The 25486-nt window shown below is 38.3% G+C and overlaps 2 protein-coding genes across 2 annotated transcripts; one reads left to right on the plus strand and one right to left on the minus strand.

The window, feature by feature from the left end:
- Positions 1 to 685: 685 nt before the first annotated feature.
- Positions 686 to 16959, plus strand: cap1 (CAP, adenylate cyclase-associated protein 1 (yeast)). Its single transcript, XM_062435652.1, has 13 exons — positions 686 to 845; positions 6704 to 6808; positions 7237 to 7337; positions 8474 to 8551; positions 8966 to 9109; positions 9566 to 9651; positions 11329 to 11434; positions 11811 to 11991; positions 13572 to 13753; positions 14162 to 14285; positions 14487 to 14569; positions 15340 to 15483; positions 15599 to 16959. Exons 2-13 carry the CDS (start codon positions 6706 to 6708, stop codon positions 15680 to 15682), a joined length of 1416 nt encoding a protein of 471 aa, XP_062291636.1. The 5' UTR covers positions 686 to 845; positions 6704 to 6705; the 3' UTR covers positions 15683 to 16959.
- ppt1 (palmitoyl-protein thioesterase 1 (ceroid-lipofuscinosis, neuronal 1, infantile)) lies at positions 16843 to 25430 on the minus strand. The gene is made up of 10 exons (XM_062435654.1): positions 25398 to 25430; positions 24057 to 24179; positions 22211 to 22320; positions 21659 to 21786; positions 21293 to 21363; positions 20593 to 20695; positions 20372 to 20462; positions 18235 to 18333; positions 18061 to 18132; positions 16843 to 17417 (listed from the first exon to the last, which is right to left on the minus strand). Exons 2-10 carry the CDS (start codon positions 24169 to 24171, stop codon positions 17295 to 17297), a joined length of 912 nt encoding a protein of 303 aa, XP_062291638.1. The 5' UTR covers positions 24172 to 24179; positions 25398 to 25430; the 3' UTR covers positions 16843 to 17294.
- Between the last annotated feature and the right edge of the window lie 56 nt (positions 25431 to 25486).

Here is a 25486-nt window from a genome sequence, read left to right on the forward strand (position 1 = left end):
TACAGTCACCGCCCAGCCCACTTCATTAGGTACACCTGTGCAATCTAATTCAATCCAATACAATAGCTCTGCTATACATTCTACTTTATGTTTTGTTAACATTGTCAAAAAGGTGATATATCTACTTTATGTTTATTATTGAGGTTCATAGTGAGTGATGGTGGTGTACTGAGGTGCATTATAATGAATGGTGTCGTGTTCCTAATATTAGAAATATTAGAATATTAGAACATTGAACACCATTCAATATAATGCACCCTACTACACCACAATCACTCACTATGAACCTCAATAATAAACATACAGCAGAATGATCACCTTCCTGACAATGTCTACAAAAACTGAAACTATATAAACTTCATAAATGTAGAATATAAAGCAGTTGATTGCATTAGAATTGACAGGTGTAGCTAATAAAGAGGCCAGCATATAGCCTAATGCTTTGGGCTATAATGCAATAGAGATATATCATGATGAGGAAGGAAAGCAAGTCGTGTTTCATCTTCTTCTTTCTTTTTTTTCTTTCCGTTTTCTTCTTATTTTGCTGCCCTCTGCCTCTCACACTCCTTATATGGGAAAGGAATTAGTTGCGCGAACAAGGGCGGAAACGCTGCGCAGTGACGGCTGGGTAAATTTCACCGAGACACACACACACACACACACACACACACACACACACACAGAGAGAGAAAGAGAGGAAGAAAAAAAAGACGAAGCTCTTCCAGTCTGGTCTGCAAAAGCCTGCTACTGCTGCTGCTGCTGCACTCAAGCTCACTCCCCTACAGAGAAACCCGAGGCTGGTACAAAAGGACCAAAATCACTGCTTGACCCGTTTTATTCAGCAGGTAAGCAGCATGCAGGTTTATTTTATGCTATGTGGTTATACATTTATTTTCCTTTTTTGTTGCTATTGCTATTTTAAATTAAGAGAAAGAGACACCACCACCACTGCTGCATTCAATCACCCAGGAATTATTCACTGAAATAGCCGAGGTTGCTACACTTGAAAGCTGCAAAACCTAGCTATTACTTTCTTATTATTTCTATGCCTTGATAGACAGTGGTCGCTTAAATGTGTGAACTTCGGTTTTTTTCCCCTTCTGCAACATTAGCTAACATTTAAGGGAGGGGTGTGAGTGAGAGAGAGAGAGAAAAAAAATCCAGGAAATGCCGAAACAGACACACAGCAGACACTCAATATGGAAGGGGAGATACAATAACTAACACAAGTCTTAGTTGATAACTAATTTGACTCCATTTAAACGCGTAAAGGGGTTGCTGCTATCTGTGCTACTTTATGAAACAGTTAGCTAGCTAGTGTCGCCTATGGTGTTATGACATATTTCGTACCCCCACGTAAGATGTTCCCTTACATATAAAAACGCGTTTCTAGCACAGATTAACCTAATGTAGATAGATGTATATTGTATTAGTGATAAGCTGTCATCATTTATCCTCCCCTACTAGTATTTGTTTTTGTTTTAATCGGGAACCATTAGAAATTAGCTTCAACTTGCACGGGATACATAATTCTCCATAACACCTATCGCCGTATGTGCGGTGGATGTTTCCTCATATTTGAAACGGGTTTTCTAGCCACAAGTTAACCTTACATAGATAAATGTATATTGTATAAGTGATAAGCTGTCATATTTTCTCCTCACCTCTCATATTTAATCATTTAATCGACTGTACTACTAGGGAACCATTGGTGGTGGTGAGCACCAACTTGCACGGGTTACAGAATTCTCCATAACACCCACCCGCCTGGCTTTGCTAGCCTTTGCTCGCTTGCTAGGATCCTCCAGGCCGTCTGATTGAAACTCCAGTGATCGCATTAACATCAGCGGCTTGAGCTTGATTTGTTGGAGCCCTTAGAGCCCACCGAAGTAGGACTTTGTAGTGCAGGTGAAGAGCTGATCGCCATTGCTTAATTTGGCCTACTTCTTCCCCTCTGCGACAAAGAAGATAGGATGTGTGTGTTTTGGATTTTTTTTAATACATGTCAAAGCTACACACACACACACACACACACACACATGTATAACACATTGAGTTGGACGCTCCGTTCTTTATGTCTGATGTCTTGCCCCCAGGCTGAGAGGCTCAAACACACACACACACACACACACACACACACACACACACACACACACACACACACACACACACACACACACACACACACACACACACACACAGAGGCCTAACCTACTTGACTGTCCCTGCATGCTGATGGTGCTTTACTCAGAGCATTTCTGCCATATGTCCACAAAACTAGGTCTGTGAAGACAAGTGCATGCAGGGTTTTTCATACTCTAGGAAGACCACAAAGAGCTGTAATATAGAGGAAGTCGATGTGATCTAGGTGTTAAATGCAGCTGTCCACAAAGCAAAGGCTCTTAAGTTGGCTTTCAAAAGGTAACATGCAGCACACGCCCTTTTGTAACGCTCGGTTCGCCCTCACCAAATTTGTAAAACACACACTCACATTTGTCTCGTTAGTCACAGCATATGATTCATGCTTTAATCTGTATTGCATATGAACTGTTTTTTGGGGTTTTTTTCAAGCAGTTGTTAGCATGAACTTTTGTTTAAAATTTAAGGCTGGTGATATTCAACACCCATGAAAAGACCAAAACCAGCAATGTTTTGTTCTTTTTAGTCCTTTTCATGGCTTTTCTATGCTGTCTATGGCACAAAACTGATCACAACTATGACAGGTCTCTTTTTGTGTTTGTGTGGTGATTTATTCATTGTAATGAAATAACATGTCTCACAGTGCAGTATTGTGACTCATTTGGATGATTATAATAGTTTTTTGGACAACAACAGTGACATTTTGCTATGTCATGCTTTGTTAGTCATAAAAATAACAGTTAATTGTAACTCTTATTTTTAGTCTTTTAGTGGGATTTTTCCATATTCTATTCAGAAAGGCTGTTCTGGACTTTCCTCTACTTTTTAAAGTTGTGTTTACGCTCCATTTTTGGCTGTCCAGCCTTTTTTTAATCGTGTTTAAGTCTGAGGAAAACAATGTTATGAAAGACGTGACTTTTGGCTTGAGTCATCGCTATATCTGCCCTCACGTCTCTGGCAACTTGCTCCCTCTCTCTCTCCCTCTATCTCTCGCTGTCCCTCTCTTTCTCCCTCTATTTCTTGTCAGTGCAGTTTCCTCGATGGTCAGCACTTGGCGTCAACACGTGGCCTCTGTTTCACCGCACAGAGTCGAGCACTTTAGGGTACATCCTGAATTTAAACAGATGCTGCAGAGTGTGCAGTAAGCTCAAATATGTCCCACTGAGGGATTTACAATTCTGCTGAAAAAGAAGAAAGGGTCTTTTATAAACAGTAGAGTTTGTCCTAGCAGCTCAAACATTTAGGTGCTTGTTTTTTGGTGTCTTATTACCCCTTCCACACCCTTTTTGAGGGGCGATTCCCTTTCTCTACAGCAGGTGAGTCATAATCAGCTGAGACCAGGAAGTGACACAGTTAAACTCTGGTTTCTGTAGGTATAAAAGCTGCTGTTGACCTTAAAAAGCCATTTAGGTCAAGGGTAGTAAGGGTGTGTGTGTGTCCTGCTATTATCTAATTTTATCACCAAGCCTTCTTGTTGGAGACGTTAATTTACAACTTTGTCTGAATGAGTGAGGTGGGAAAAAAATGAGGAAGTTGATGCATTTTAAAGTAAAAAGCTCGTCATCAGAAGTCTTATAGGACTAGATGTTTTGTTTTTTTAATGATTTCTAAAGGTGACATTACATCTTCAGTAGCTCCAGTAAACTTTTTAAGTTTATAGTAATATAATTCTGCTGATACTCCAACCTATTGATATGAATCACTGTCACAGCTTCAGGGAAGTATAGCCTGCCTCGCCTTGCCTTTAGGGTACCATAATACTGTTTACAACAGCATGATTAATACTGATCTTAGGGGCAAGTCTGAACCATATGATAGCCTAACACTTTCTAAACTATTTCAATTTCTAATAAATACAAATCTAGAGGAATCTTTCAGTTTTTAACCTGATTTAAAGACTTTGCAAAGGTATGAAACAGGAAAAGCAGTAACTTCTCCTATTGCATAAGCTAGATTGGACAACATAGTCAAGTCTTGCTGTTTTAGCCACTTTCCCACCTGCCATAGATATAAATATGAAGGAAACATTTGCATCCCCTTTTAATTTTGTAATCATACTTAAAGATTTAACATGAAACAAAACATCATCTGTCAGCAGCCTCCAAACATCTGCATCAGTTTGCAGTTTTTCAGTACTGTTGCAGATTTGATACCTGAGTTTCATTGCCAATATATTAAACTATTAAATACCCTATTTGTCCTAAGAGAGAAAAAACATGTCTTCCAACAAAACAACCACATAAGCAGTTATACACTAAGTAAAATTGCATACATTTGGCAGATATTTGATTTAAATGAAATCTGCATGATTAAAACATAAGTTGACATGATTCAATGACATTCAATACCAATGTTTTACTTGAATAAACCTTTATTTACTTTCATCCTCAGCTGTTAGAGCCAGACGCGTCGAGCTCTCTCAGTCATTAGATATCTTAAGATTTCGTTCAGTGTCTCCGTAGTGAAAGTGAGATGTTAGCGGCGGGTTTCTAACACCGTAGACTCATTAGTGAGAGTGGTCTGCTGACCTCCATTCACCGTCCGCCAGGTGTAAGTACCTGAGACTGGAGGCAGTGTCAGGTGACGGCCGACTTATGTAATGTTAGCCTTTCTCATCAGGTGTGTCGGGTTATGCTAGACTCCGATTGACGTTAGTTAATCATGTACTTGAAGGGGCCTCTTTTTTTTTATTATCAGTATGTATGTTGATGACCCTTTACTACAGTTTCTCTGTTTGTATTCGAATGAATTGTTACTCTGTAACTGCTGCTTTAAAGTTTAAGTGTTAGCTGATTGACAGAAAATTAACAGGCAACTAGGCGCTTTATTAGACTCAAATGAAAAAAAATGCTGTTTGCAGCTTCTGATTTGTGAGGATTTGACACTTTTTTTCCTTCTTTTTTGTCATTCATGATAATAAACTGGATATCAGATTTTTTTGGTCTGTTAAGACAAAACAAGACCTTTTTTTTAAGTACAGCTTCAACAATTAGTTGATTGAGAGGAAATTAAAGTGGGGGTGAAGTAATTAATCAATTAACTGAGAAAATAGTTGACAGATTAATTGATAGTTTCAGTCACCTCTAAGACATGATAATGGGCATTTTACACTTTTTGCCATTTTATAAACAAAAAGATGAATCATTTAATAGAGGATTAATCATAAAATGAATTTATAATGAAACTAATAATTAGTTGCAGCCATAAATAAGAATATGATCATTAGATACTAATAAAGGATATGCTGCTTTTTATGCGACTGTATGTGATACAGTCCTGTCTACTCTGCTTGTTAGAAGTGTTTTGGAAAATATTTTTGTGTTTTTTTAAAAAAACTGACTAACACTCAGCTCACCTGTAGATTTAAAGGACACAACTGTGAAGATAGGACGGGTCATTACTGTGCAGAGAGTCAGAAGTAGCTGCTAATAATGATCTACATACCTTTTACTCAGCGAGTCCTGACCTGTTTACCAGCAGCTTCATTCTTCTTCTCTTCTGTTACTCAATAATTTTCTTAAGGTGGAATTCAGTGGCTTACCACCTCAGGGCTGCCTTAAAAGTATGCACATAAACATTTTTTTGGCTAAGTTAATTCAAATTCTGGAGCACTATGACGTTCGGTATAAACTTGTGTGAGCACAAAAATAACTACAGGTTCTAATAATAGGTAATAATCATCAGGATAAACACAAGCTTCAGTGAGGTAAAGACCTAGTTACACATATTTAACATATTAAGCCTTGAAGGACTAAATCAACAAAGACTGAACATGTCGGTGATCCAGAGCACACGTTTTTGTTTGTTTCTTTTTTTTTATCGCTAATTGTCATTTGCAGTAATTGCCTTCACCTTGTTTATCAGGTGTGAATCAGTCTCCAATTATTATAGAGAGAGCTGCAACACAAACTCTCTCTGAGCCGCAATGATTCAGAGCAGCTGACCTGCAGTTTGTGACAAATACAAACACCAGCATCTAAACACAAAGACTTGGAGTCAGGATCTGATGCAACATTACTTTTTATAAAATTGAGGAACAGTTTCTTCTGTTTTTTTTGTAGATAGTTCAGTACACGTCATGTAACTGATGATCCTGGTTCGATTTCATATGTTGGATGTCATCACTTCCCCTCTCACTCTTTCTCTCTCTTTTTGTGTTTCCTGTACCTCCTATGTATTGTTAAACTATCAAAAGGAGTTACAAAAACCTTATATTTTATCTTACAAACATTTTCAGTGAACCATGTGTAACATTTGTGTGTAGATTCCCGTCAACACAAACCTTTTCCGAACATCCACCATCCATTAAGTAGTTCTTCTCTTTTGCCTCCCTTTACTTTCTATGCAATGTGTCCTCGGTTATATGAAAGGCGATTTATAATTTATTGTTATTAATAATCAAATGGACTGCTCGCTCTGTATATCCTGCCTTCACTAAAAGCTTTTTTTAAAGTGAAGAAACCAATGCAATCATAGATAAATACTGCTATTACTGTACTATAGGTTGCTCCTGCCTGCTTAGCGTCCCTTCCTCAACCTTTCTCAACCTTCTTTCATCTCACAGGTATGGCAGAGTTGGCGAGTCTGGTGCAGCGGTTGGAAGTGGCCGTGGGCCGTCTGGAGTCCATGTCGGGCCAGGGAGGCGGAGCTGGAGAGTCAGCTGGCGGAGGTAATCATCAAGTGTAATTATTATAGTAAGATGTCTGAGATGAAGCAAACATGCTCATGTAAACCTCACATTGCTGCTTCCTCAGTCAAACAAGACAACAAATCCCCTGACAGAGTCGGGCTCTGACCTCCGTACTAGCCAATAAGTTTAATGAGTGAGCAGCTCTGCCAGCATTCAGTGCCGTCATCTGTAAAACTGAGGACTTATTGATGCAAGTTAACCATCCACATACTGTTTTCACACTCAGCATACCAGCTGTTTAAAATTTGTTCAGTCGCTTAGATTCATGCTATAACTTTCTCTATTCTGAAGTCTATTTTTCTGTTTATTGTATGATTTTATTTTCCATATCAAGACTTTTTAAAAATGTTTAAATGCCTCTTTTAATCATTAAATGTTCTTTTTCCCCCCGTTCTTCTTCTTAACAGCTGTATCTGCGTACGTCGAGGCCTTTGACGTGATCGTTAAAGGTCCACTGGCCCAGTACGTGTCCCTCAGCCAGAAGATAGGGGGCGATGTCCTGAAACATGTAAGTAACAGTTTTAGATGCAAAATAGGAAGAAAAAAGTTAATAAGTTAAATATAGTCACATCTTTTACTTTATATGGCATGTTAGCTCACCTTGCATACAACGTTTTAAAGGATCACCCCAGTGTTTTTTTACATACACGTCTTACAATAATAGTCGTTCACAAAGTGGTGGTACAATATTGATTTATCCATCCAGTATTTTCTACATTAAAAAGCTCCTTAAGAAGTATTAAATGTTCATCACTACTTCCCAGAACCCATCGTTATGTCCTTTGAACTATCGTTAAAGGGATAGTTCAGATTTTTTGAAGTGGGATTGTATGAAGTACTTATTCATAGTTATTTAGGTGGTTAAAATAGGTTTGTTCACAGCAGTACAGTGCTTAGATCACATGCTGGTACTTCTGTCTGCCTCTCCATACTGCGGGAGTTTTGACCCGAATCTACTGCAGGTAGTATACTGACTATGGAAAAGTACATCATACAACCCCACCTTTTTGAATAGCTTGTTTATATTCAAGCAGCAGTCCGAAGTTTGAAAGATGATCATAAAAATAGTTGCCTCTAGAGCTACGATGATTAGTTGATGATTAACTTCATTAGTCGATCAACAGGAAATTGAATGCCAACTATTTTGATAATCTAATAATGATTTAATCTTTTTTTCGGGTGAAATGCTTAAACACTCTTGTTCCAGCTTCTTAAATGTAAATATTTTCTGATTTCTTTAGTCATCTACGACAGAATAATAACTGAATATATTTGGGTCTTAGACTGTTGGTCGGGACAAAATGAGGCATTTTAGGTTCATCTTGTGCCCAGGGAAACAGTGATCAACAATTTTCATTTTATAGACCAAACGACTAATTATTAATAAGGAAAACAAACATCAAATTAATCACTAATGAATATAATCGTAGTTGCAGCCCTGGTTGCCTAAACTGATGGATGAATCAACTAATCATTGCAGCTCTAGTATGAAAATCAACCTGCAGAGAAAAAGGAAATAAAGCAACTACATGCATGTTTGTGAATATTGTAAAAAGTGTATTTATATTAAAAGGACTAAAGCATAAAAAACACCAGGATGATCTTTTCGCTCTTCATCCATCTCTTTTCTTCTCCTCCTCACAGGCGGACATGATGCAGCAGGCGTTCTCCAGTCAGAGACTACTCCTCATAAAAGCTTCCTCCTCCCAGAAGCCCTCTGATGTGAGTTAAACACACTTGATAATTGCTCAGTCATTTAACTGGGCAGCTTATTGATTAATCAATTACAACAATTTGCATAATTAATCATGTTTGTCCTGCAGCTGCTTCACTCTCCTGTAAACACTCTCTGTCATGGGGTCATTCCCGCATGTTTATATAGTATTTAATTAGCTGCATGCCATATTAAATGTGCAAGAAATGACGCTTATAAATTCCACTTTCATGGCTGTATAACTTTAATTATTTGAAATGAGAAAATGCAGATGGTATTAATACTAAGTTTCTGTTACTGCACATCAAAAAGTCATCAGATTAACTTCCCAAAAACTTGGGAAGAAAGTGGTACGACATGATTAACAGGAAGTTTGTAATTGATTTTAATTTAAAAACCTCTCTCGTCTCTTTCCTGTTCAGGCCGTTTTGACGACCCTCATGCAGCCGGTGTCCAAAGCGATCCAGCAGGTGCAGGCTTATCGCGAGCAGAACCGCACCTCACCGCTATTCAACCACCTCTCTGCCGTCAGCGAGAGTGTGCCCGCCCTCGGATGGGTCGCCATGGTGAGACTGGGGGTGGGAGTGGTCAACAGGCAGGAAATTAAGCACTGGTTTGTGTGTTACAGTGAGGGACTGTGTGTGTGTGTGTGTCTTTTGTTAATGTGTGGGAGAATAAATGAGTGTATAATAGCTGGAAAAAAGCCGCCCTTTGATTCTGTCATCACTGTTTGGGGAGCAAGACCGACAGTTTCTTGGCTGACGCGTGATTGCAAGCAACAGAGCTTCTCTGTTAGTTTAGATGATCAACTCTTTTGTGTGTTTGTCTGATTTCTTATGAATAATGCATTCAGTTTACACATAATAGATGCATTCATTCTTTGTACGCCTTTATCTTGAATATCTCATCAGAACTGAATTGAATTTAGGATTTATACCCCACTTTTTTGCCACCGTGCCAAGTGTAATCTCACTTTTTAGACTTCTTCTTCTAATCTTCTAACCATTATTTCTGTGTTTTAGGCTCCTAAGCCGGGCCCCTTCGTCAAAGAGATGCAGGATGCTGCCATGTTCTACACCAACCGTGTGCTCAAGGACTACAAGGAGAAGTAAGTGAAGCCTCATTCATTTTAGGATTTAACACATAACAACTAGAGTGTTTCTTTTGCAAATAGCTTTTTTCTTCACTTTCCTACATTTTTGTAACATCTGATGAATAAAAGCATCAAGAGGAACTTTCAAATGAAGCCAAACCGTTTAGCTGGACCCATCTGTCTTCTGTCTTTTCCTTCCTCTGGGCTTGTAGCTCCCTACAGTTTTACTGAGTCAGCGCCGCCACACGACACGCTGACGCATGCTGGTGGTAGACTTCCTGTATTTAGACCTGAAACCACAGCTTGTGAGCTCTGAGTAGACTTGAGTTTTAGCTCTACTAAAAGGGTAAAAAGTTATTATTAAAATGTGTAATGTAGTGCAGTCTTGCTTTCAGATTTGTTAGTCATCACTGTGCTGAGCTGAATACAGAAGAGATGATCTGTGTATGCTTTTGTCAGATGGTTGAACAGCTTCTGAGACTCCCCTCCCCCAAAATTCTGTAACTTTCTTAAACGAGCTCTTAGACTTTCAAACCAACTTCATGCAGTGATCGGCCAGCTGAGCTAGTTTTTTCTTCTCTTAAGCTTTTTTTTTTTTTTTTTTTACACTCTTGACACAATTTTTTAGTCACTTTTCATGTAAACAGACTCCAAGGAGAGAATTAGAAAATATACACCGTTATCCCCAATATTTATGTCATATGTCCCTTTTCAGTGGAGCCATTCAGAGCAGCTATAAACTATTTTAATTTGCGACATGGTCAGACTACACATCGTACAGCCTACTTCTAAATGAGCGTAACCTGACCCTAATGCTGTAAACGAGTGCAGGATCAGTACAGTTGATTCAACCAGAATGAGATCTTGGCTCGGTGGAAAGTTTGGCCAGAATATCTGGAGCAATCCTTGATTACAATACAACCCCCTCCACCCTTTTTAACACAACACATTATCACATTTGTCTTGATGTGGAAAGTTTAAGAGTTATTATTAACCCAAGAAGAATAGTCCTCATAACTGAAGCCTTTTCTCTAACTTGAATAAAACTGTAGGAGAACATAAATCCCGCATTTGTGTATCTTATCAATCACATACTTGCACACTCTCTTTGGCATTGATTTTCTCTGGCAGTTAACGTTTTTTCGGACTGTTTCGAGCCCCTAACAGCGATTAATTCTTGGCCGCTTGACAGATGATATGGTCTGTTTTCTACAGTAAAAAATATTGGAAGACTCTGTAGACTCATTTACACTCCTTCATGGTATAAAAACATGCTGCACGAGCCATCAGGAACTCCTATAAATTAATGTGACAAAACATTTTTAGGGCAGACTAAATCTAAAGTACACATCTGTAAACCTGCTAGCTTACCAACAATAATGCTACAAATGACCAATAATACATCTCTCTGTAGCAGCTGATCTCTTCCGTTTAAAGAAGATTTCTGATCATGTGAAGTTCTTAAATATGAAACAGCCCCCTCTTTTTCAAATGTAGTTTCTAGGATAAATTATCTTATATTGAGGCCAACATGGTAGTTGTATTGTCTGTTTTCCTGTGGGACTGAGAGACCAGTGCAGCAGAAACAGGAAATCGTTAAAACGGTTGAGGAAAAAACAAAAAAAGGCCAAGACTCAAATTCAAAATGAAGATCAAACAGACAGACAATCCTGTTTTCTGTCATCCTCACAGGGACAAGACACACGTCGACTGGGTGAAGGCCTACGTCTCCATCTGGACTGAGTTGCAAGACTACATCAAGAAGCACCACACCACCGGTCTGACCTGGAGCAAGAGTGTGAGTTTTTATTCATGCTGCTGCAGCTCAGTTTCCTGTCATTACCTTCCTCATCTGTTCTTAGAGAAAATACGACAACTTCTTTACAAAAAGTTTTAGGTTTGTATCTGAGGGCAGTAAGTGACAGCATCTAATATTGATTCTGAGATGAGATTAGAAATGTAATAGACAGTAGCCTGCTTCACTCATGGTTTAAGGAAAATAACTCTTATTGTTGTACATCTTATAAGTTAATAAGATGCTACCAGGTCATATTTATTGGGATTTACGTGTCCATTGTGTTTATGAAAGTTGTGTAAAAGATTTGATTTCATCTATAAAAGAGAAAACTTATATTACGGCTGGGGTCAAACGCTCTTTTTAAATTCCACCTCAGGGCCCCATTGCTTCAGCCTCTGCAGCTCCCCCCAGTGCCCCTGCTGGCGGAGCACCTCCCCCACCTCCACCTGGACCTCCTCCTCCTGCCATGGACCTGAGCGCATCCTCCGGCGGCGGAGGTGGCGATGAGAGGAACGCTTTGTTTGCCTCCCTTAACAAAGGATCCGACATCACCAGGGGTAAGTAACCGAGAGAGGTGCAGACAATCCTGAGTGATCATCAGAAGAGGAACCTGTTTCTGTTCTGGCTTTTATGTAGTTGTGTGAATTTATGTGAAGTTACAGAGGGCTGACAAATTAAAGGAAAAACCAAAATAAAGTGTCTTAGTAAGGTGATGGGCCACCACGTACTGCCATAACAACTGCAATGATCCTTTGCAATGATTCTACAGTCTCTGAACTCTACTGGAGGGATGAACGTCATTTTTCAGTCCAAAATCTCCCATAGGTGTTCAATTGGGCTGAGATCTGGTGACTCTGAAGACCATATTATATGATTCACCTCACTTTCATACATTCAAACTATTCAGTGACCCTGCATGCCCTTTGGATGGGGGCATTGTCATCCTGGAAGAGACCACTGCCATCAGGATAGAAATGTTTCATCATAGGATAAAAATGATCATTCAGAACAGTTTTGTATTGATTTGCAGTGAATAAGGGGACAAGTGGACCGGTTTTTCCTTTAATTTGTCACCCGTCTGTATGTGAAGTTCTAAGTAACGATCACTTTGTTGGAGTTAGTAAAAAGGTGCGACTTACCTGAATATGTAGCATGAGAGATTTAGCAGATTGGAGCTGGAAGTTATCCACTTTTTAACTTTACTTTTTTATGCTTTTTTGAAACTGCAAAGCTGATGTTTTTTTATTAAGGCTGCAACTTATGATTATTTGCATTATTGTTTAATGTGACAATCATCTTCTCAATTGTTTGTCAGCAGATAGTGTTAAAGGCCTGTTAGTTTCTTAAAGTTCAAGCTGGCATCTTCAAATGAGGTCGTAAACAATGATTTCCATTATTTATTAATCTTTATGAATCTGGTTAATCTGGTCATCCCACAGCCTCTGTGTTACTGTAAATACTTACTAGCACACCAAATGTTTATTAATCTGTGGTTGAAAATAGTCCCCAACACATGCACCATTTACTCTTATTTGACTAATATTTGATTAAAAAATAAATGATAAATAAATGTAGTATTTGTGACTTGTTTTAAAGATTTAGATCTTCAGTTGGAATGAGTCTTGGGGAGTTTCACAGACAAGGACATTATTGATATGCAGACTAATATATTGATGGTTTTCATGGATTTACTGACAATAAGATAAATATTCAACACCACCAGTGTTATCTGTAGAATATGTATCATTTGTCGGGTGACAAAATCATGACTTCCGGTAAATAAAAAACCTCCAGAAAGGTAAACTTGTAAGTCCTCTCTGGACTTGAAGGTGTATCTAGTTATAATAAAACAAACTGATAAACACATTAAACTAAACATTTAAACATGGATCATGGATGACAAAAATATATGACAAATAAGGTCAGTGAAGCTTTTCCAGAGACTTGGATGATTCATATTTTGTGCAGTTGTTGACAGCTATTTTTAAAAAATTTGTGTTTTGGAATAAAAAAGTTTTTCCCCTTGTTCAATGTTTGTATTCAAACAGAAAAATGTGAGATGATTGTCACATTATTGATTTCTGAGCCTGAAACACATTATCTTGCAGGACTTTTAAACATGTTTTTTTCTCGACAGGCCTGAGGCACGTGAAGGAAGACGAAAAGACCCACAAGAATCCTAATCTCAGGACTCAGGGTGCTCCAGTGCGTACCGGACCAAAACCCTTCTCGTCCGCCCCCACCAAACCTGCCGCGACTGCCACCCCGACCCGCACGCTGCCCCCTGTTTTGGAGCTGGAGGGAAAGAAATGGAGAGTGGTACGTTACTGGTTTACTCCGATTACTCTGACATTAGCTGAGAATCTGAATGAAAGCTAAAGCAGAGTTAATTTCAATTTTATTCATCTTTTATAGTTATCTTATACATCTGAAAGTCAAAACATGGATTAAAAAAGGCAGAGGCCACAAGAGTCTTGTTTGTGTTGCTTTTAGTTGGAATGACTCTGTTTGGATTTGTTTATGCAGCAGGCGGTGATGACGTCCAGCATGAGTCATTCACCCAAAATTACTTTTTATCAAATAGTTTTTATAGCTAACTTTATTATAGTTACTCCAGTGTTTTATCCTGCGTTAAACTGATGCTCTCTCATTAACTCTCAGGCCTTTTGTCTTTTGTTTGCATTCTTTTTAATTTGTTGTTCACTTTTGTCGTGTCGCCCTCTGCAGGAGAACCACGAGGGAGTAGACAGCCTGATGATCAGCGACACTGAGCTGAAGCAAGTCGTTTACGCTTTCAAGTGTAACAAGAGCACGCTGCATGTCAAGGGCAAAATCAACTCCATCACTTTAGGTGAGAATAAAAAGAAACTAAACGTTGGAAGTCGAGGGCAACTCAGTTTATGCACAAAGCTTTCAATCCAAACTAGACTTGACATTATGAGCCGGCTGGGTGGGACCGGCTCTGTTTATTTACCAAAGATACACAGTGGAACCTCTTACCATGTACACGACTTACATGCTTCTGTATTATTTCTTCTCTTTTTTTTGTCAGACAACTGTAAGAAAATGGGCCTGGTGTTTGACGATGTCGTGGGCATCGTAGACATGATCAACTGCAAAGATGTCAAGGTCCAGGTGGGTACAACACACACTCTGATAACTAAAATACAATAATAAATAAGACTCAAGGAAACATTGGTATCTCAGCAGACTGTGGAGTGAAGTTATTTAGTTCCTGCCACAAGCTTTTTGTTGTATGGTGTCATAGTGTAGGTCCTGATTTACTACAATATTTCAAATATTGTTATTCCTTTTGTTTGTCTGCTTTTTCTCCAGTAATCTGATTTCTTGAATTTCATGTAAACAAGAAACCAGCTTACCATAATAGGGGTAGAGGATTAGAGAAACCAGTGTTTTTTTTCCCTCCTGGAGAACAATTATTTCTCTGCCATTAAAGTTGAAAAGTTGCATCTTCTGTCTCTAATAGTTAAAATCAGTACACAAAGGTTGCAAAATAAGTTTTGGAGGTAGGGAAGAAATTTGGTTACTGGTGTGCTAGATGTGAATATGTTCCCAGATTACCCGTTAAACCTGTTTTTCTTTCTCTGAGTAACTTGACTGCTTAAGTGCTCATGAAAGCGCTAATCAATAACTGTGACCTGCTCAGCGTGACCTTAGTCTGTCAGCTTGTGGCCACAGTGCAGCTCCTCCTTTCATAAATGGGGTTTCAGTTCATTTCTAAAGGGAGTCTAGACAGAAGAAAGAGGGTGAAAGTGTCCCATAAAATCTTTTTTTTTTTTTTTTTCATCAACTTGTTATACATCTGCTACCATTACATGTATTTATGTAAAGAACTTGTGGCTTGTGGTTTAAAATGTAATTGTCTTGCTTTTTTTCATATCTAGGTCATGGGTAAGGTACCGACTATCTCCATCAACAAGACCGACGGTTGCCATGTCTACCTGAGCAAAGACTCTCTGTCATGTGAGATCATCAGCGCCAAGAGCTCCGAGATGAACATCCTGGTGCCCAACCAAGACGGAGAATATGTGAGTGTCCTGTTACCTCGAATCAAATGAAAGATTAAAGCGGCAAAAGTTTATTAAAAAAAACACATTTCAAGCTGTACAATGACTCCTCTGTCTCTGTTCCCTCCCCTCTCAGACGGAGATCCCTGTTCCCGAGCAGTTCAAGACCGTCTGGGACGGCAAGAAGCTCGTTACCACAGCAACAGAGATCGCTGGATAGAGAGGCAGCATGTGAAATGTCCGCCCCTTCGTCGAAAACATACCCACACCTCCCTCACCCCCTTCTCTTTTTGCAAATGCCTACCTGACTGGTCGACCACCCCACCAGCTAACACTCACACTGTAGACTGAGAATCGGACATCATGCGTGTTATCTCCCTCCCTTCTTCCACATCAGCCAATCACGGCTTAAGCTGTTCCTTCCATAAAGCCAATAAGGGGACTGCTCGCTTTATCTGGAGCAATCCTCCAGCCAATCAGCAGGGGAGCAGCTTGTCATTTATAAATTTGGTTTTTCCCTGTGGCCAGTGAGCACTTTTTCAGAAAAAAAACGAGTTTTGCCAATAGTACCTGTATCATATCTTCTATCTATCTGGATAATGCTACGCTAAATTTAACATGTAGAAAAAAGCCAACATGTGAACAGGGGGATTATCATCAGTTATATGGATATTGTCTCCTCTGCAACTAAAAGCACTGAAGCTGATCAGGCTCTTCATCAGGATGCTTCAGGTATTTTTTCCTCCTCCTCCTCTTCCTCCTCACTGCACAGGTGAGGCTGGTTGTGTGGTTTTTTTTAAGTTTCTGCTCCATTTATATGCAATTCACCGATTGAAGCACTTGTCAAAGTAAGGATAACGACATCCATATCATCTCCACTGATGTTGACTGTATTAACATTCATTGTGGTGATTAATATAAAAAAGCACTCTTAAGAGCACATAAATATAAGTAATGAGTGCAAGACCACTATCTATTTCTTATCATGAAACAAAGACACTTATTTAAAAAAAAAAAAAAAAAAAAAGGGGGGGGAACAAAATCATTCCATGTGCTTTCCCTTAATCCCACACATAGGACATTCCCGAATATATTTAAAAAACATTCCATGTAAGGAGGCATGTAAGGAAAAGTTGCAGTAAAGAGCAAAGAGATTTTAATCAGTGGAGACCAGAGGATGATACTGAGTGATTGTCATCGAATGCTTCACCTCCATCTCAGTCTCTAGATTGGAAGTATCTGCTGTAATCACCTGTATAGATCTGGGGAAAAAAATCACTGAATAGTCTTAAATATTAGCCCCACCATCAGCTGTCACTCCATTCATCTCTTTCTTTTTGGTTATCTAGAGCTCTCGTAGTTGTGAAGCTCTTTGCTGAATTTTCTTTTATTTTGTCTCTTTTCTTTTATCTCTTTTTTTTTTTTTTTTGGGTCCAAAATCAGAAATCTGCTCATTAGTACTGGAGACATCATTAAAAATGTTGCAATAAAATATCATTTGTTTGGCTGTGTTTTATTGGATTGACATGTAAGTTGTAGACATATGTATTATTGAACAGTTAAACACAAGAATTTATTAAAAAAAGAAAAGGCTTAAACATTTAAGAAAATAAATTTGACCTCATCAGAACAGCTCACATAGGAAATAACATGAGTCGAGTGTTAGTAGTAGCACAGCAGAAGACTAACACGTTAATTAGCATAAAAAATTAACATCATGCTGTAAATCAGTGCAATAAGAAGGAGTGGCGTCTGCATCCCTTCTCCGATTATTAAAACCCTGATCTTCATTTATTGTGACTTTGATCCCCCCGGGCGATCCATCAGCACTTCTAGCGCAAATAAGGCAGCAGGTTTTCGTTGAACCACTCTCTGGTGAACTGGAGGTGATCTCCCGGCGTCGAAAGGAAAGTCAGCTTTCCCGCTTTTTCCATCGCTGCCAGGCCCAGACGATCCTGCATTTTAACACACATTTCAGTCATTACAATCTGAGACATCCCTTTATATAAAGGCAGGTGTTTTTAAATTAGGACCGACATTTTAAACACAGTTTTCAACTAAAAGATTAAAACTAAAAATGAGCTGCAGATTAATTAGAGCAACTGGCATTAAGGGAATTTGCAGCAAGAAACTGACAAACGTTCTCAAATGAAGCTTATATATCTTTTAAAGGTTTAAGTAATAGATGATCAGTGTGTTTGTTTCCTCAATGCAAATCAGGAAAAAGTAACACTCCAGATGTAAATTTTAGGGAATTTTAAGCAACTAAAATTGACAAAGCTGCCAATCTGTTTCAGTGTGAAGCCTCGTCAGATCATAGTTATATATATATTTAACAGTGTCAGAAGAAAACCCCCGCTATAGTGTTTTAAAATAACCATGAAAACTGAGGGGAAAACCCACTGAGAACCAACTGTAGACTTTCATAATCACAGGAAAATCCAAACATTAAGACAGAACAAAAACACTATGAATAAAACAAAGGCTTCATCTGATTTTGTCTTTTTTTTTTCAAAATGACCTCAGTCTTAAAAAAAAAAGACAGCCATCTATCTTCTCACTATCAGCTGACAACAGAGATCATAAAGACACTGTTACCTCTTTATAGAGAACGCTCTCCTGTAGAGTTTCAGTCTCTTTGGCCTGGCCAGTTTTCAGGAAGCCGAACCACTACGAGAAGAATCAGGATGAGTCGGTTTGTGATTGTGTTTCATTACAGCAATTTTATATTGGTATGGTTACAGTAAAATGTGCGTGGGTTTTGTATGTTACCTCTGTATCGACAGGATCCACTACGGTGTCCTGCAGGAACTTGACCATGACGAACTTTTCCAGCAACTGAAGATTCTTCTTATAAGTCTCGTTTACGGTCTTTATAACAGAAGAAAATTACATAATGAGAAAAATATGTTGAGAAAGTTGGTAAAAGCTGAGTGGATTCATAATAAAATAAATAAGTGAGGCGTGAATAAGATTTACAATAAGTTTGTCTGTCTTAACAATATAAATATATATATTTTTAATCACTGGAACCCAGAGAAGTACACGAGATGATTTCTATTCTGATTTTGACCATTATTTGTAATTCCTGCTCCATTACAATTATTTTCACATAATAGCAAACAGTCACTAGCTCTTCCACTCTCCTCGTGCCTGAGCTAATACTGAATTTTGCATTAATGCAAAGTTTGCTTTTGATCTCGGCAAGAAATTTAAGCTTCATCCTGGACCCTGTAACAAATGACGATACGATATTTACATGAAACTTATTCAAGCAGCACTTTTCAAAACGTGCTTTGCAAGAATAAGAAAAAAGGATAGAGACACAGTGGGGGAAATAAGTATTGAATTTCCGATGAGGCTATTCACATGAAATATTCACCAGACTTTGGTATTAACTCAAGAAATCCACACATATAAAGAAATCAAAACATTAGAGTCCATATATAAATTTATGTGATAAAGTGGAATGACGCAAGAAAAAAGTATTGAACACACTAACTGAAATGTATTTAATACTTGTTTTTAATGGCAGCTTCAAGACACTGACTTCTATGAAGAAAACTAATGCCTGCAGTGCTCAGGTGTGATTTTGACCCATTCTTCTAACAAATTGTCTTTAAATCTTGAAGATCTTCTTGATTTTCTTTCTCCGAAACAAACAGTTTCCTTTGCTGTATGTTTTGGATTGTTGTCCTGCTGGAAGGTCCGCCCATGTCTCATCCTCATCATCCTGGTAGATGGCGGCAGATTCATTTCAAGAATCTTCCAGTACATGTCTCCATTCATCTTTCCTTCAATTATATGAAGTCTGCCAGTATCATGAGATGAGAAACAGTCCCACACTGTGATGCTTCCACCTCCAAACTTCACTGTTTCTTATAGTGTTTTTCAGGTGATGTGCAGTGCTATTTCTCCTCCTAACAGAGTGTATTGTATGACAGCCAAAAAGTTCAATTTTGGTCTCATCTGACCAGAAACCATGCTTGTCCAAATGTTGTGTGTCAACTTTAAACAAGCTTCAACATGCCTTAGCGGTGGAGTGCATTGCCTGTTTTCTCTCTATCAGTTGTACCGGCTACCTCCAAGTCTTTCTGGAGCTCTTTCTGAATGGTCCTTGGCTCTTGAGACACTCTTCTGACTAACCTTCTGACTCCTTGATCAGAAATCTTGCAAGGAGCTCCTGTGAGTGGCTGGTTGAGGGTGGAGTGATGGTGGAGTGATGTTACTCCCACTTCCAGATAATGGTCATAATGATGCTTAGTGCAAGATTCAAAAGTTTTGAAATACGTCTCTGTAAACAGTTTCATTGAAATGTTTTGCAACCATCAGGTTGCAAAGGTGTTGGGAGAGCTTTAAACCATCATGAAATGTTTCTTGTGTGACACCTTGCCAGCCTTGGTGTACTGCTTTTTCTTCGTGTTCAATACAACACATAACTTTAATTTATGGACTTTAATGTTTTGATTTCTTCATTTATGTGGATTTCTTAAGTTAATACCAAAGTCTGGTTAACATTTAAAAATGTAGCCTATAGCCTCATTGGAAATATATTTACTGAAAAAAATGTTGACACATTCAATACTTATTTTCCCCAATGTAAATAAGTTGTAACCCACAGATTAAAATGTTTAAGATGCTTTTTTTTTTAGGAGACAGATTTGGTCACAGACTTTGCAGGAGGCTGTTCCAGAGTCCAGATCAGCTTTAGTTTTCAGATTTGACCTCAGAGCAACAAGAGGTCTCTGCTCTGTAGATCTGAGGCTCCTCAGCACAGATACTCATCTAAAGCTTTGTATGTAAAAAGTGTCAGGAAGCCAATGGAATGAATCTAAAACTGGCATTACATGTAATCTACGTTTTATTTTATCTGATCTGCTTTTGTAAAGTCCTACAGCCACATACTGACCCTCTCTTGATTGATGTCGGCCAGGAAGAGACTGTGCTTCTTGTACAGGTCGTCATTGAGGGGGTCGTGCCAGTACTGGGCCTGCACCAGGCTGATAACCACAAACACAACGTCCAGTCAGAACAACGGTGATGACAGCCGCACAATATCACAGCTGCTGAACACAATATCACCTCTGAGAGATAAGAAGCCATTCAGAGAGGGAGGAAAAGACAACTCACTGTTTCTGAACCAGGTCGGTGTAAGCGCCGCTGTTCAGAGCTTTGCGGATCATGTCACAGATGTGGGAGCTCTCTCCGGGACACCTGGGCAGCCCGTAGACTCCTGAGGATCAAAAAGGATGTGGTGACGACTTTATTTCATTTTTTCCCCCATTTTTAATCGCTTTTTTTCTCGTGTGCATTGGTCTCAATTTGTTTTGTTTTTCCTTTGTAATTTGATCCTTTTCTTTATGTTGTCCTCAGTCTACACTTGTTCTGTCTTATTATCAGCTTGTCAATCAACTGTAAAGCACTTTGAACTACATTAACCTGGACAAAAGGTGTTATATAAATAAAATGTTATTGATTGATTCCTGCCTGCCTGATGCGGCTGTCAGCAGTTATTCATCATGTAATAAAAGAGGTGCTGAAACTTGTCGAGACAGTTTGTAATAATAATGATTCATATTCACACGTTGCTCCACAGCTTAAAAAATGCTGGTGAAGTTATAAATGAAGACTTTTTAAACACGACATTTACAGTTTTTGTTGATAATTCTACTTGATGTTTATTATTGAGGTCGTAGTGGGTAGTTTTGGTGTACTGGAGTGCGTTATTTTGCCCTACTCGTGCATGTTAATACATTTTCTTAATGCCAGCTTTGCCCAGGGAAGTGAAGCTGAACTGGTTTCATGCTTTTTTTTCTCATAATCATGTCACCTTGGTGCTGGCCACCAATGGAGATCAGGGTTTTCATTGGTGGAGAGGGACATCGCTGCGCCACGGCCCTCCTGTGAAGAGAGGAAGCAGGGAGGAATCACAACGAGCTTCCTCATTCTTGTCCGGACACAAAATCCTTTGAGCAGAAAACATGTTGCAGCCTGACTGTGATGTCCTAACACCTTCCTGTCTCTACATTCACAAAGCTTTATAGTATTCTTCAAGTTATCTGCATTTTAAAACCTTTTCTTCACTCTGCAGCAGAATCAGGAAAAAAGGAAAAACTGCAAAAACGCAATCTGTCTGCTTCCTGTCAAAAATTCACATAATAAAACTCCATCTGTGTGCAGAACAGGAATCACTTACAGAAACTGCCCCCCCTGGGAGAAGCCCATCGCATTGTAGCCCCCCTTCAGCTTGGGGTCCTGAGCCAGCTGGCTGCACACCATGGACACCTGCTCATTCACATCCATGAAAAACCCATTTTCTGTGTCCTGCAGAAGGAGAGGCATGAAAAGTTTGAAGCATGACAGACAGATTAAAAAGGAAGAAAACGAGCCGAGAGATAAAGTCACGCTGTCATGACGGATCAAAGTGAAAAGCAACCGAGTCGTGCTGCTTCGCTATGAATATCAACACAAAAATTACACAGGGGAGCTGTAATGGAGACAATTTTTCTGATGTAACTTGTAGCAGAAGCACTGCAAATATGACATGAATAAGAATTATCACGTCATGTGGATGTTTCAATCAAAGCTGCTGGATGGATGTTTGGTTTACAAGTTCACACGAGGCAATTTTTTATCTAGTTTTATTCACTAAACTTGAAGTAGCTGCTTTTTAAAGGTGAGAAACATCATTAAAACAACATAAATTACCACTTTACTTTCATTTCTACCAAAAAGCTTTAAAATGTACCTGTATGACGTTCTTCCCGATCATCAATGATAGCACATAAATGCCAGAAATGTCCTCCTCGATCATTTTCTTTATGGACCCCATGCTGAGAGGGTTGCAGCAGCTGTCACCTGGTGGACACATGAAGAGTTATATTTAAATGATATATTCTATATATACAGTATATGTAGTCTATGTTGGTTTAAACTACACTCTGATCAGTTATTGCATCTGTAATCAGTCTCTTAAAATGGATGTTGTGACAAATTTGAATGTCATGTCTGAAGGATAGATTCACATATTTTATTCTGATTATAATACTTTCATCTTTCTTTACAGTATGAAGATTAAACAAGATCAATTATAAGGATATTCTGATTGACTCTCATATATTCATGTCATAAAGACGGAGCTGGCAGGTACATATATTTCACTGACTTTTAAAGCACTGAGACACTTAGCGGAGCCTTTAGTGCTTCAGTACCTTTAGAGAAGTAATAACTTTATTTATATAGCACTTTTCAGAACAATATTACAAAGTGATTTCTATAAAATAAAATAAAACGTATACATTTATAGTTCTGACATGGAAAACAAGCAGCTAATGATAAAAAGTACAGGCAATCAAGATTATCCAGCAAGATCATAACAGTAAAACAACAATAGAAAAAACCACGAAATAGCGATAAAATGTAGAATTAAATAAGAAAAGGGCTGAAACAATTAGTCAGTTAAACAACTTTGATATCTGAATGCTACTTTTTAGTGATTTTTTTGCTGTTGTTTTGCTCAAATTTGAGGTTTTGAAACTTTACTGTGTCCCACATGAATGTAATCTAAGTATCTTTGCAGCTGTACTCTTTATCAAACAAACCAAGACATTTGAAATGTCACTATGGGCTTTAAGAAGTTATAACTTGCCTTTTTTAAACTATTTTTTTTACATTTTATAGACAAAATCATGATTCTGTAGAGTCAATGATAATGAAGATAATTGTTATTTGCTGCCCCAGCTAACGCAGACATCATTACAGCTGCAAGAGAAGAGAAAGTGTTTGTTATTTTCACTTCCTCTGATGGGATTTTCCCAGCAAGGGATTAACACTGGCAACCTTTCAGTTATTAACATGGTTCCCCAACTTTGAGGCTGCACACCACATTTACCAACCGCTGTATTACCAGTGGTGTGAAGTTTGTATCTCAACAGATCCCATCGTCAGTGTCAATGTTCAAGTTAACAGGAAGTTTTGCTTTGCTTCACTGAACAAAATGTTGACAATAACATGGGTGTATGTCTAATGTGATTTGAGATTTGCTTTGCTCTTCTGCAGTACAACCTTCTCTTTCTGTCTCTGAAACAAGATTATATGTGTTTAATGAGTTTCCTGTATCCTTATAGCCTTATGAATTGTCATAAAAGACACATTAAAGTACATTGTATAGTACAGAAAACGTCATTATAGTTGTCATTATAATCTCAAAATCTCTAGTATCCCAAACCCAATGACACCAAATGTTAGTAAAATGCTGGAAATGTGTATAAAATATTGCGCCTCATATATTTACATTTGATGAAATTGCCATAAAAACGCAGAATCTTAGGTTTGAATATTTGGGTGTGAACAACGTATAAAGGTTTAGAAGAGCTGGAATGAGCTGATAAACCCTATTTCTGAAATACTGTAAAACAGAGCGGAACATATTGATGTTTTCAACCAATTAAAGCTACTTGAGGGAAAAGAAATTGTAGAAACTGTTTGTTAAGGGGTTAAATATTTATCTATAAATTTAAATGATTCCTTTAAAACCTGATTTCATTTAATGATTGTATCCTCCCATCAAATAAATAAACAGCTGAAGCACTCACCCATCCCATGCCACAGCACCAGTGGTACGGTCCCATTGTTTGAGTCACGAGCTGGACCTGCAGCGACCAGCAGAACTGGACCAGCCAGGAGGAAACACAGAAGGGCCGCTGTCATCCTGGACGCTGATACAAGAAAACAACAGAGCACGAAAGCCAAATTTATTATCAAAAACAGAAAAAACAAAGTGCTCTAAAGAGGAAGAGGAAAGTGGAAAAAGGACCGTGGAAAAAAAGCAGGAATAAATAAGTCTATAACTCACAGAGAAAAGGTAAGAAAATAGAGAAACTAGAAAAACAAATTTGCTTTAGATGCAAGTGATAGATAAAAGTGTGCATGACTTGTTCCAAATCTTGAGGCTGACATATGGGTCTAATCTTTGCACTGTTCCTTAGCTGGTTAAAGGAGGAATGAAACAGTGATTTCAGATGGAGCTCAAATTGTGAACAGAAGTCACATCTGAGATATTTTTTCCTGGGTTTATAATTTTGGACCAATAAAACTATTTTCTGAAACATTGGATAATTTGAACATTTGTTGAAATGAAACCATGTGATAAGTTTAGAGGGAAAAATGGTGGAGCTGTTAACAACTCATAGACATCTGAAATGTGACCCTGACTACACAGCTTTTTATGACGTCAAAAGACAAAAAAGGTTGGAAACCACTGGTTTCATCTTTAACAATGTGTTGTATTTTAAAAGCTTGTTATATTATCCATTGTGTCAAATCTTCATCTGAAAAGTAACTAAACCTGTCAAATAAATGTAGAGGAGTAGAAAAATACAATATTTCCCTCTGAAATGTAGTAGATTTATTTTGGTCAAGTATTGGATCATTTAAACATTTATTGAAATGAAAACATGTGAGAGGTTTAGAGTGAAAAACACTATTTGGTGGAGCTGTTAACAACTCATAGAAATACTCAAAGTACAAACACCTCCAAACTGTATTTAATCACAGTACTTGAGTAAATGAACATGTGTATCAGCATATTTCTGATATCTACAAAGCTTTCATTTCTTTCATAACAGCACACAGACTACAACCACAAGACAAACACACAGAGAAGTGAAGTAACACTGTAGTACTAACCCAGATATTAATCTAATAACAAGTATTTCTTGCAACTCAAGGAATGATAGGAAAGTTAGCTCGGACGAGCTAAGGAAAACAGGCTGTTTACATCAAACAAATCAATGACTCAACATATTTTTTATACACGCAGTAACACATATAAGCAATGAGGAAGGTTAAAATCACTAGGGCAATTAAATAAAGTCATTTTATTTTAAGTGGAATAAGCCTAAATGTTGTGATCTAATTCAGAAGACATTACTCACCGTGTGTTGTCTTCCTGCGTCTGTTTGATGGACAGTTGGTCACATGACAATGTTTAGAGGGAACAGCCAATCACATTCAAGGGGCGGGG

This window comes from Scomber scombrus, chromosome 16, assembly GCF_963691925.1.
Source record: "Scomber scombrus chromosome 16, fScoSco1.1, whole genome shotgun sequence".
Taxonomy (NCBI): Eukaryota; Metazoa; Chordata; class Actinopteri; order Scombriformes; family Scombridae; genus Scomber; species Scomber scombrus.

Bases quoted from the DNA above. Each gene is read 5' to 3' on its own strand.
- cap1 (XM_062435652.1), top strand. From the start codon at position 6,706: ATGGCAGAGTTGGCGAGTCTGGTGCAGCGGTTGGAAGTGGCCGTGGGC. The intron at 7,338-8,473 runs GTAAGTAACAGT...TCCTCCTCACAG, and splicing joins GGGGCGATGTCCTGAAACAT to GCGGACATGATGCAGCAGGC. The intron at 9,652-11,328 runs GTAAGTGAAGCC...TCATCCTCACAG, and splicing joins CTCAAGGACTACAAGGAGAA to GGACAAGACACACGTCGACT.
- ppt1 (XM_062435654.1), bottom strand. From the start codon at position 24,171: ATGACAGCGGCCCTTCTGTGTTTCCTCCTGGCTGGTCCAGTTCTGCTG. The intron at 21,364-21,658 runs GTAAGTGATTCC...CTCTCTTCACAG, and splicing joins TCCCAGGGGGGGCAGTTTCT to GAGGGCCGTGGCGCAGCGAT. The intron at 20,696-21,292 runs GTGACATGATTA...TTTGATCCTCAG, and splicing joins CATTGGTGGCCAGCACCAAG to GAGTCTACGGGCTGCCCAGG.